This window comes from Anser brachyrhynchus (genome assembly GCF_964034855.1).
Source record: "Anser brachyrhynchus genome assembly, chromosome: 3".
Taxonomy (NCBI): domain Eukaryota; kingdom Metazoa; phylum Chordata; class Aves; order Anseriformes; family Anatidae; genus Anser; species Anser brachyrhynchus.
In genome coordinates, this window is record NC_137696.1 from 81,544,160 (window position 1) to 81,557,114 (window position 12,955).

The following is a 12,955-nucleotide window of genomic DNA, read 5'->3' on the forward strand; positions in this document are numbered from 1 at the left end:
GGCGGTTCTGAAGGGCAGAGGAGTCCAGGAAGGCTGGGCGCTCCTCAAGAAGGAAATCGTGATGGCACAGGAGCGGTCCGTCCCCACGTGCCCAAAGATGAGCCAGCGTGGAAGAAGACTGGCCTGGCTCAACAGAGAGTTGCGGCTGGAGCTTAGCAGAAAAAAGAGGGTTTATAATCTTTGGAAAAAAGGGCGGGCCACTGAGGAGGACTACAAGGATGTAGCGAGGCTGTGCAGGGAGAAAATTAGAAAGGCCAAAGCTCATCTGGAGCTCAATCTAGCTACTGCCGTTAAAGACAACAAAAAATCCTTTTACAAATACATCAACGCGAAACGGAGGACTAGGGAGAATCTCCATCCTTTACTGGATGCGAGGGGAAACCTAGTTACTAAGGATGAGGAAAAGGCTGAGGTGCTTAATGCCGCCTTTGCCTCAGTCTTTAGCGGCAATACCGGTTGTTCTCCGGACACCCAGTGCCCTGAGCTGGTGGAAGGGGATGGGGAGCAGGATGTGGCCTTCGCTATCCATGAGGAAATGGTTGGCGACCTGCTACGGAGCTTGGATGTGCGCAAGTCGATGGGGCCGGATGGGATCCACCCAAGGGTACTGAGAGAACTGGCGGAGGAGCTGGCCGAGCCGCTTTCCATCATTTATCGGCAGTCCTGGCTATCAGGGGAGGTCCCGGTTGACTGGCGGCTAGCCAATGTGACGCCCATCTATAAGAAGGGCCGGAGGGCAGACCCGGGGAACTATAGGCCTGTCAGTTTGACCTCAGTGCCGGGGAAGCTCATGGAGCAGATTATCTTGAGGGTCATCACGCGGCACTTGCAGGGCAAGCAGGCGATCAGGCCCAGTCAGCATGGGTTTATGAAAGGCAGGTCCTGCTTGACGAACCTGATCTCCTTCTATGACCAAGTGACGCGCTTGGTGGATGAGGGAAAGGCTGTGGACGTGGTCTACCTTGACCTCAGTAAGGCTTTTGACACCGTTCCCCACAACATTCTCCTCGAGAAACTGGCTGCTCGGGGCTTGGACTGGCGTACGCTTCGCTGGGTTAGAAACTGGCTGGATGGCCGGGCCCAGAGAGTTGTGGTGAATGGAGTCAAATCTGGTTGGAGGCCGGTCACTAGTGGAGTCCCCCAGGGCTCGGTACTGGGGCCGGTCCTCTTTAATATCTTTATCGATGATCTGGATGAGGGCGTCCAGTGCACCCTCAGTAAGTTTGCAGACGACACCAAGCTAAGTGCGTGTGTCGATCTGCTCGAGGGCAGGAAGGCTCTGCAGGAGGATCTGGATAGGCTGGAGCGATGGGCTGAGGTCAACTGCATGAAGTTCAACAAGGCCAAGTGCCGGGTCCTGCACCTGGGGTGCAACAACCCCAAGCAGAGCTACAGGCTGGGAGATGAGTGGTTGGAAAGCTGCCTGGCCAAGAAGGACCTGGGAGTATTGGTGGATAGTCGGCTGAATATGAGCCAGCAGTGTGCTCAGGTGGCCAAGAAGGCCAACGGCATCCTGGCCTGTATAAGAAGCAGTGTGGCCAGCAGGTCGAGGGAAGTGATTGTGCCCCTGTACTCGGCTCTGGTGAGGCCGCACCTCGAGTACTGTGTTCAGTTTTGGGCCCCTCGCTACAGGAAGGACATGGACGTGCTCGAGCGAGTCCAGAGAAGGGCGACCAAGCTTGTGAGGGGTCTGGAGAACAAGTCTTACGAGGAGCGGCTGAGGGAGCTGGGCTTGTTCAGCCTGGAGAAGAGGAGGCTCAGGGGCGACCTCATCGCTCTCTACAGTTACCTGAAAGGAGGCTGTAGAGAGGTGGGGGTTGGTCTATTCTCCCACGTGCCTAGTGACAGGACGAGGGGGAATGGGCTAAAGTTGCGACAGGGGAGTTTTAGGTTGGATGTTAGGAAGTACTTCTTTACCGAAAGGGTTATTAAGCATTGGAACGGGCTGCCCAGGGAGGTGGTGGAGTCACCATCCCTGGAGGTCTTTAAAAGACGTTTAGATGTAGAGCTTAGGGATATGGTTTAGTGGAGTACTTAGTGTTAGGTCGGAGGTTGGACTCGATGATCTTGAGGTCTCTTCCAACCTAGAGAAATCTGTGAATCTGTGAAAACACAAGACAGTCTAAACGATACATAAAATATGTAGGTACGAATACTTTAGTCTTTTTCCAAACAAAACATTTCTGTTCCATGCCAGTATTGCCCATGTGACTAAGCCTACTCTCTTCATTCCCAGAAGATCCCATCTGCTGGCACCTTACCAAGATCAATATTCTTCCCTTGTTCTCCTTCCTGCCCTCTACCTTGCTTTTCATACGTTTTTTGAAAACGTCAGTGAAGTGCAGATTTCTCCTTTGTTTTGGGGATGGAAGGGAAGGAGGACAGGGTAGAGGGTGGTGGTTGTTCTAATTCGTTTTCCTTCCAGTGTCAACCTCATCTATTTTTTTCACCCCTAGCGAGGCCACAAATCACTGCCACCATTCCACAGCAAAGTTGCTATTCCTTCTTCCTAAAAGATTTCATCAAGTGAATATGCTGATTTTTACTAAATGAAAGCCTGTGTTACTTCCCTCCATTTTTGTCACAGTTTCTCAGATGTGCTTTTGTTTGTCTGATGGAGACCCAAATGAGAAATACATAGGGTTGCATTTTCAGGATGCTTCACAAATTGCCGCACATTCAGCTACACAAATTGTATGCCTCTAGCAACGGTTCTCTGTGCAAAGATAAAAGTTGAGGGCCTGTTGCAGTTCACAAGAAATGACAGACTTAAGATTCCTCTGGAGGATTGTAAGAAGAAGGGTTCATGAAGATCGATGGAAGAAAACCTTAAAAAAAAAGTCAGGATAACTTTGGATATGCAGTTGAACTTTTGGTTAATTATCTGAACTGATCCTCTGAACTCTCTGAGGTTTGCCCATTGCTAATTAGCACTGCAGTGACTTGTTCTTTATGGATTATGCTAAGGAAGTTTAATTTAAAACTTAATTATACTAGTTTTTAAGTGGCTTATAGGAAAAAAATACTTTAATCGGGAGTGGTAAGGATTTTTTCCTGTGTTCAGACATCAGTAATCTTAGTGAGGCATGTATAATGTGCTTGAGAGTTTCACATTTGTTTTATTTGCTTAGAAGAAATTAGAGTAAGAGGTTAAGAAAAAGTATTTTATGCTTGTGATTTGAAGAGTTGTACTATTAAATATGATATTACAATACCTAATAAATTATTATTAATATAGAATAAGAATATCAACCACACATTGAATTATTATTATGAAGTCATCTGAATTATATAGATTGTCTTGTAATCCACAGGGATCTGTTTTTTCTACAGGCTTGGAATTTCTTGTCCCGTTTGCCAATTCTAAATGTTAGCCTGAGCATTAAGGGCTGTTGGGATGACCCAGTTCAGTCTCAGAACGAAGTGCCTGTTCCTCTGCTGACAACAGACACACGAGATGACAAAAGATGGATCAAATTGCATGCTGATCAAGAATATGTGCTCCAGATAAATCTGCAGAGAACCCAGATGGGGTATCAGGTAGATTAATTTATTATTTCCTTCCCAGCTGCACAAGTTTCCAATAATCCATTTATGCTTTACACAGCATAACAATATTTTTATGGTTTAAGAATTATGTAAATTGTAAACACTTTAAACGCCTTTTCTGTGTTAGTAGTGAAGCAGATGGTTTTTCAGGGTGCAGTAAGACAGTAAATAGACTCTAAAGGTAAAATCCTAAACCAGTTAAAGTCAATGAAAAAAATCTGTCATTATTTTTTGTACAAAACAGAAATTCATAAAGTTAATTTGCTTGGGTACTATAAAGCAATAACAGTAGATATGTTCACTTCACTACCCAAACTCTTACCACTCATATTCTTACATATCCTGCTTCCCCAAATCAGTTTATAAGTGTCCCTATGAAATTCTCATGCACCTCCAAACTGTATACCAGAACCCATACCTATAAATATGTTTCTACTTGTAACACATCCTCAGCCTCAAGGGAAGCTGTAGGAAGAAAAAAAGGTCAGAGCTCCTCCATAAGCCATTCGATTTCAACTGGAAAGAAGGAGGGAGCAGAAGCATTTCATGCAGTGATCACTGTTTTATAAACATCTCCACGAATTTGATCCCTCTTTTGTATGAAACAGCTGGATCAAACTGTTTCAGAAGCTTCGTTGCTTTGGTGGTGTTTTTTTCTTCCATATAAATCTTCAGTAAAACCTTTCCATCTACAGATCACAGAATGAATGCTGATTGAGTATACATCATTTTATCTTCAGCTTTCAGCAGTAAAGTCACTGTCTTAAAGAATAACTGAAATAATCTTTCTTTTTGCTATATCAACCTGAAATAAAGATTTCAGGTGCTTTTTGTTTGTTTGTTTGTTTGTTTTGTCCTTCTATTAATCTTAAACAATATTGTTTAGTATTATTTAAAGACACAAGGTTTACAATTAACCCTTCTGCTGAGAATAGCATTTGGGATGCATTAGATGAAATTACAAAAAGGGAACAGTATTTCCATTCAAGTTGAAATAGCTTACAAAATAAATGGAATGATATCTTGTATTCTGTTGTGTTTTTTTCCCTTTGAACTGTTTTTCTCTGTTTGTTTATTTTGAAAATAAGTCTTCATCTGGAAAGAAATAAAAATATTTTAATTTGCATCTGGCTAAATTATAGTATTATGTAAAAAATCATGTGAGTGTTTTTGTGGTTTTTCATTCAAGGAAGAATGGTATTTTGGAACAATGATTTCCAGTTTTACTAAACTGTTTCTTTTCCCTAACAGGGAAAGCAAGACAGTAAAGCAGTGGCTCCTCGATTCCCCAAAGTTAAAGATGAAGGATGGTTTTTGATATTGGGAGAAGTTGATAAAAAAGAACTAATCGCCCTGAAGAGAACTGGATACGTCAGAAATCGAAATACTGTCTCTGTTGCTTTTTATACTCCAGAGACTCCTGGAAAGTATGACAAATTTAGAAATGAAGTTCTCTTAATGATTCTCTCTTCCAAGTGGCTGAGACTTAATTTCCAAACTAATGATTCTGCTTTTTACATTTTAGGTGTATCTACACGTTGTATCTCATGAGTGACAGCTACCTTGGCATGGACCAACAGTACGATATTTACCTGAATATTATACCAGCTGGTACCTCAGCACAAGCCACAACAGAGGTATCTGATGCTATGAGTCACCTGACTTTAAGCTAAGGTGGTCTGAAAAGTCAGTTTAGAAGAACTGGTCTTTCTGCTAACATATCTGGTCATTCTGGACATCCAAAAAATGCATTTGCCTTAGTGGAACCAACTTCTAACCTCAAGACAACTAGGAAATTGAAAGTGACTACTGTATTGACTCTGGTAACACAGAGTTAGCCACAGTGGCCTTACTCCTTTGTAAAGTTTTGTCTTTTTCTTGGTGCATCTTTCTTCTTTCAGAAGTCATATTGATCTCTTTTATTCCTGATAGAGTTGCTGTAATTCAATTTTGACACATCAAAATAAAAGATACTGTAATTTGCGCAAACTTAGGGCTATAGTCTTCATTTTGAAAAGCGCTCTGTACCCTATGTATTAATGTAGTTTAAATAGTCAACTTTTTTTTTTTTAATTTATAGGGAAAAATACAAAAGTTGATCTAAGAAATGCTGAAAATATTGATGGATGTGTTATATTTCATGTTTAATAAAAATGTCCATAAAAATGTTTTGCATTCAATTTTTTTTCAGTGTAAAACGTATGAGATATATAGTAACAAAATCCTCCTCTTACTCAATGCTACATTCTAAAGGTGATAATCTAAGAGAAAATTTTCAAAAATTTATACTAATTATGTATGCAGTAAGCCTGGTTATAAAGGCATGCTAAACAGTCAAAAATGTTTCCAGTATAGAAATGATGCTATTTATATAGATCATACAGTTTACTCTCTACATATAATACATATACATCATACATATAGATTACATATTTAACAGTTTCTTTAGTGTTTTTTCTTGGGTTTTGAAGAAGTAATGCAAATAAAATTATGTGTCATGGTCTAGGTTTAAGTGCTAGAGTGGGTAACTACATTCTGTGAATAAGGGAGAGCTAGGCTCCAAAGAATGGGAGCAAGAAAGAGTTCTGCCAGACAGCAGGTAGTCTCTAAGAGAGTCCCAACTCTGTGTTGATACCACGGATGCTTATGTCTACAAGACATAAGTCTGAAGAGAGGAGGTAGCAGCATTTACTTTTTGCATAGTACAGTAATTAGACTGCTTACCTACACATCATGAGGTTAGTCTTTTTGTCAACCTTCAGAGGATTTCAGAAGCTGAGCAAGTACTTGAAAGCAACATATTGCAAAAGCATCATGCAACTTCATTGGGATAGATCTTAAACTCAGTATTAGTATTTGAACTTGTTCAGCTTTGCATTTAGATGATAAACATTACCTCACTGAAGAGTCATTTTGCTATCATTCTCATTGTATTTCACCAGATCAAAGAATACAGCAGAGGTGTAGCCTGGAAACTTCCCCCCAGAAAATAATAGCAGGGTCACCTAGAGCCGTTTGCCCAGGACTATGTCTAGTCAGCTATTGAATATCTCCAAGGATGGAAACTCCACAACCTCTCTAAGCAACCTGTTCCTTCCATTGCTTACAACACCCTCACAAGAAGTGTTCCCTGATGTTAAGACAATCTTCTGTGTTTCCTTTTGTGCCCACTGCCTCTTGTCCTGGCACTGGGCACCACTGAAAAGAGCCGTCTCTTTGCACCCTCCCTTCAGATATTGGTATACTTTGATAAACTCCCCTTGAATCTTCTCCTCTCTAAAGTAAACAGCCCCAGCTCTCTCAGCCTTTCCTCATAGGAGAGGTGCTCCAGTCTCTTCATCATCTTCATGTCCCTACGTTGGACTCTCTCCTTTATGTCCATGTATCTCGTACTGAGGAACCCAGAATTGCACACAGCACACTGGGGTGGCCTCGCCAGTGCTGAGAGGGGAAGGATCACCTCCCTTGACTTTGACCTGCTGGCAACACTATATTACAGGAAAGAGAAGGCTGGCTGATTTCAAAGGGTCAATAGTTAATAATTGATTTGTTTCATATACACCTGGTATTTCTACACTGTGAAAAACATTTTATAAATAATTTGGTAATTGAGTGTTTTCGCAGATCTTCATCACATCACCTGGTGATGTTAAAAATGTTTTTTTTCATTATTGCAGGCTGACTATTGCATAAGAAGATGGGACAATACCATTAATAGAAAAAGTTGTCACTATATCATCAGCCTGATAGGTGATACTCTGGCTTTCTCTGCTTTTTGGACTATTTCCAATATAATATGGACACATAATATATATGTGTCACTCAGCACATGGATTTTTTTCAAATTTGTAGGCACAAATTTGGTTATTCACACATTTACTTGGTCCTATGCCCATTTTTAAGAGAATTGTATTCTCTAATCTGCAAGTAAATTGTCACAGAAATTAAGTCCTTTCTTTGGGAAAATGCTTGGGTGAAGCAATATATTGTCCCTCAGCAATTTTAATTAATTAGGAAAAGGAGCTATGCCACTCACACAGCATACCAACATGATGATACTAGCTCTTGCTGCTTTCTAAATGTACGTCACAAAATAGTAACTGCGGAGTAGCAGACAATAGCTTCAGTATTCTGTGTTAATCAATTAAAGAAACTCTGCAATGTCATTTGTACCATTTGTACTTTGGTTTGGAAATATGGCATTTAATTTCCTGGTATGATAATTAGTTTTAGAAATAGTTTGGTGAAATCTCTGAATAACATTACAAGCTCTTTTTTTTTTTTTTTTTTTTCCACAAAAGTCTTGGACACCTGAAGACAAAGTCTGAAGAAATATAGAATAAATTTAAGCAAATAAAATTTTAATTATAGAATCACAGAATTATCTAGATTGGAAAAACCCTTCAAGATCACCAAGTCCAACCATCAACCTGACCTACTGAGTCCCATCACTAAACCAAATCCCTTAGGGCTATGTCCACACATCACTCAAATACCGCCAGGCATGGAGACTCCACCATTTCCCTGGGCATCCCTTTCCAATGTTTGACCACCCTCTTCATGAAGAAATTCTCCCAAATACCCAACCTAAACCTCCCCTGGTACAACTTGAGACCATTTCCTTGCATCCTATCACTTGTTACTTGAGAAGAGAGACCGATATCCTCCTTGCTGCAACCTCCTTTCAGGTACCTGTAGAGAGCAATGAGGTTTCCCCTGAGCCTCCTCTTCTGCAGACTAAACAACCCCAGTTCCCTCAGCCACTCCTCTGCACATGCTCAAGCAGTGAGGGGCCCTAAAACAAACACAATATTTGAGGTGCGGTCTCACCAGTGCTGTGTACAAGGGGAGGATCTGTTCCCTAACCCTGCTGGCCACACCACTTCTAATGTAGGCCAGGGTGCCATTGGCCTTCTTCTGGACACACTGCTGGCTCATGGTCTTCCAGCACCCTGTAGGTCCTTTTCTGCTGGGAAATTTTCCAGTCACTCTTCACCAAGCCTATAATGCATACTGGGCTTGTTAAGACCAAGAATCGCTATTTCCATGAATAAGATTTAAAAAATAATAATAATAAAAAAATGATGTATTTGAAACAGCTGCTTAGAAGGAGCAGTTAGAATGTTTGATCCAGTGATATCTAATGGGGAAAAGTGAGAACAGCTGTCTAACAAAAGTATGAAAATCAAAGACAATAATAAAAATAGAGATAAATACCTCTGAAGTATCCATTATGGATAGATAAGCACATACAGAAAGTTTTAATGTTAAATTTCTCAGTCCAGCTTGCAAGCTTTTTTTTTTTTTTTTTTTTTTTTTCCATTCAGGGAGCAGCAGCAGTTAGTGCCTGCCGCTTAGGTATCATGTGTCTTCCAAAAACTGGAAAAAGCAACAGAAAACAAACACACATGCATCTGTGTTTCTACTTCTTTAAATCCTCCTATGCGACTGCACCCTTTCCACCTGATGTACTGATGGCATTACAGCAGCCCTTAGGTCTGGATACATACAACCATTCCCCATCTCTTCTTAAGGAACTTTTATAATGCAACCTGTTATTTAGAACCTTACTTAAGATTTCAGTTCTAGTCCAGGTCCTGAATGTGTGGCACCATGAAACCACCTTCACAGCTGCAGTCTATCTTCTGTTGTAAATTGAATCTCTGAATGCCCTCATTTCACTCCAATGAATTCAAGGTTTTAGACTGCTGACCCAAAATTCCTCTTCCTCATTATTAGCTTGCTCCTAGAGACCACCATCCTGAAGGGAACTTCAGGAAGTCTGTCATCAACTTCCATCCTGGAGCCTAGTCTAACCCTTGAACATTCACTGAACAGGCTGTATTTAAAGAAATGTAAGCTGGGCAATTCTGATTCCTCTCAGGGTAAGATACCTACATTTAAGTGTCTCTACAGGCACAATCTCCACAGGTGTTAAAGCTCCTGTTAGAGGAGATATGTGATGGATTCAGCTGCCTGCACTGTCTAAACCCTTTTGAAATCACAAACCCACAAGGCTTCCAGTTCCTTTAAGTCTTACTTACGTGGGGTAAGTACACATAGCAATTAGTGAAGACCAGTGCAAGCAGAGCTGTGGAGTGAAACAGTGCTGAGGTCAGCGTTGCCAATCTGCCTGTTCAGGAAAATTAACTATGCAGCTCCAGTGTAGTCCACGTTCCTGGATTGCATCTTCTGGATTAGCGGCAGCTGAAATAAATCCTGTTCCCATGCTTGAGAACACTTTATGGTGTGCATCGACACAGTGGGAGCAGAGCTGTTAAGGGATTCAGCGCAGAAATATGCTTCTAGTCTGTCCCAAAATGCTAATGTAGATGCATCCTACTAGTCCAAGGAGGATGTCTTGGGCACCCTCTGTTGTCCTAAATGACACCAGATGCTAATGCTCAGGTGACTGATTAAGAGTTTTCTGCTTAGAGTGAGCTGAATCACTTGCCAAAATCCAAAGATTCCATTGGAACTCTGTTAAGTGTATTCGTTATGCTTGGGGCTTAGGGGCCTTGGGTCCATTTAACTACGTAGATACTCAAACAGCATCACCTGATTTTAGGTATCCCCTTTTCCAGCTAAATTGCACACCATTCAGCTTGATTGGGCTTGGAGTACTGTGTCCAATTCTGGGCTCCCCAGTACTAAAAAGACAGGGATCTCCTGGAAAGAGTCCAGCGGAGGGCCACAAAGATGATACGGGGCCTGACACATCTTCCCTATGAAGAAAGGTTGAGAGACCTGGGTTTGTTCAGCCTGGAGAAAAGAAGACTGAGAGGTGATCTCATCAATGTGTATAAATACCTAAGGTGTGGGAGACAGAAGGATTTGGCCAACCTCTTTTCAGTGGTTTGTGGGGACAGGACAAGGGATAATGGCCACAAGATGGAGCACAGGAAGTTCCACAACAACATGCGAAAGAACTTCTTCACCGTGAGGGTAACGGAGCACTGGAACAGGCTGCCCAGGGAGGTTGTGGGTTCTCCTTCTTTGGAGATATTCAAGGCCCGTCTGGACACCTACCTGGGCAGCCTGCTCTAAGGAACCTGCTTTGGCAGGGGGGTTGGACCCAATGATCTTTTGAGGTCCCTTCCATCCCCTACAATTCTGTGATTCTGTGATTCTGTGATTTAGCTGCTCACACACAAAGAGCTAGTGTCATTTAATATACAGTATCTCAGCTGGCTTCTACATTCAGCTCCAGAAGCATGCAAGCCATCTGGGGAGGGCTAACACAGGTGAAACGTGATGCTGCTGCTTCTGTCACTCTCTGCGGACGTCTCAGGTAACCTGAAGCATCTGAAATAGCACTAGGAATCTACATTTAGGTAACCAAATTGGGCCTTTATTACTTGTTTAACTATAGGTGAGCAATTCAGTTGCTTAACTGCACTTAACGCATTTCAAAACCACTGCAGATGTTCTAGTTGCCTCTCCAGAAGACTGCAAGTCTTCCGCAGGTGCTGTGTCACTTCTGCTATCCCCATGCAGATACACCAGTATCAGGGGATGGGTATCTACATACTCAAGCTTAGTTAGCAAATGAAGCCCACGCTATTTGTAAGTCAGAACAAACGTAAGTGTTCAAAATGAAGCCCACGCTATTTGTAAGTCAGAACAAACGTAAGTGTTCAAAATTCTGTCCAAAATTCTCTCTTCCATATCAGAGTGCAAGCTATTTTATGAGAAGGGGGAAATCTGTTTCATGAGAAGAAGTATGTTCTGAAAAAGGGTTGGATGCCATACAATGCCCGGAGAGACACATGAGCTACAAAAAAATGTGAGTAGGGCTGTTGCTAGTCTATCAGTCATCTATATTTAATTCCCACCTGTCTTTTTAAAAAGTACCTTGTAAAATGGCATGTATTTTCAGCACACATTGTATTTCAGCAGACCGTGCCAAGATTTACATCAGCAGAAATCTCGACGCACATTTTGCTGAAGTGCTTTGCAAAAGCTGGGGAACAAGCTAACCAAATTTGCTATTAATGGCACAGACCAGTAGCACTGAGAGGTTAAGCTGCTTGTATAAGGTGTATGAAGGGAACTTTGGAAACAAATTCTACTGTTTGCACAAAATAAATCCCTGGGTAAAAAAAATAATAATAATAATCCTACAGAGGATTCAGTCTAGACAGAAGAAACAAGTTCTGTAGAAAAGGATCCTCTGCAGTGATTACACCATACTGCAATTAAACGTTTACAATATGTCTTGTACACAGATCTTCTAATGAGCTCCATACTGAATCAATCTGATCTGAACATAGCTATCTCTAGGTCAGTAAGCCTTTCTTCTGCAACTCTATTCCTACAAAGTTACAGTCACCCTCTCTGATCTGCCCATTTAAAATTATGATCCTCTCCTGCAGTCTTACTTGCCGAATCGTATTTTCTTTATTTCAAGACTAGATTACCCATTTACCCATCTAATTACATATTGCTAATTAATTCATTACAAATCTCTCCTCATAAATAAATTAAAATCTTTCCTAAGACTACACATTAGGCTTTGTTGCTTCTTTTTTCCTTCAGCTTAGACTTGTCCTACCAAGACTCCGAATAATAACGTCCACCCAAAAGACAAGGCCTGTAGCTCTCCTTGCAGGAGATCCATACAGAGCAGAATTGGCGAAATCCCACTGTACATTGACAGAGGCCACACAGGTGAGAGAAAAAGATAGAAATGAAAAAATATCATGGGAGTGACTTGGAGTGGAGGGAGCATTAATCTAGGTTTTAGAATAGAAATGAGAACTTGGGGGGATAAGGAAACTCAGTAAAGACATTGGCAAGATGTGTTAGAAAAACGGGAATGAAGGATGAAAAAGTGATCTGTGCTGAACATCATCAGTCCCAATAACAAGATTCCCACTAACTGTTATGACAGCAATGGTGAAATTGGGCATTTCTGAAAAATCACGCTCCCGATAACGTGACACATGTACATGTAGCTGTAGGGCTGTGATATTAATGATATTAATTACTGGGAAGAAGAACAGTAGAAAAGGGAGTTGAAAGGGAGTCGAAAGGGAGTCGAAAACCACCATCAAACCATGCTCTAAATCTACAAGAATGTGATAACAGCATGCTTCACACCAGAGCAAGTTTGAACCTTGGAATGGAAACAACTCAGTTTCTACATGTACTGCTAATGTAGGAAAATTAAGCTTATGTACTTGACAGTGATACTTTCTTCTGGCTAACAGGATTAAATTGTTTCAGGTGCCAATAACACATGGTGAGTTCCCATAATGTATTTGTCAGCAAATCCGACTAATTAGGGACTAATTACTCATTGTAGTACCACAGTGATATCAGGTTCTAATAAACTGTCATCTTTGTAGCTGTAAAGATCCCACAATTAAGCTTTATTTTATTTTCTCAAGTAATTGCAATGACT

General features: G+C 41.4%; 1 protein-coding gene across 4 annotated transcripts in view; it reads left to right on the top strand.

The window, feature by feature from the left end:
* The window catches only part of ASCC3 (activating signal cointegrator 1 complex subunit 3), a 284,849-nt gene extending 279,134 nt beyond the window's left edge, over positions 1-5,715 (top strand). For all 4 annotated transcript variants that reach the window (XM_080586451.1, XM_080586454.1, XM_080586452.1 and 1 more), the window contains exons 40-42: positions 3,334-3,540; positions 4,801-4,976; positions 5,075-5,715. In XM_080586451.1, coding sequence (XP_080442577.1) covers positions 3,334-3,540; positions 4,801-4,976; positions 5,075-5,222 — 531 coding nt within the window. In that variant the 3' untranslated portion in view covers positions 5,223-5,715. The remainder of the gene's footprint in view (positions 1-3,333; positions 3,541-4,800; positions 4,977-5,074) is intronic.
* Positions 5,716-12,955: the final 7,240 nt, after the last annotated feature.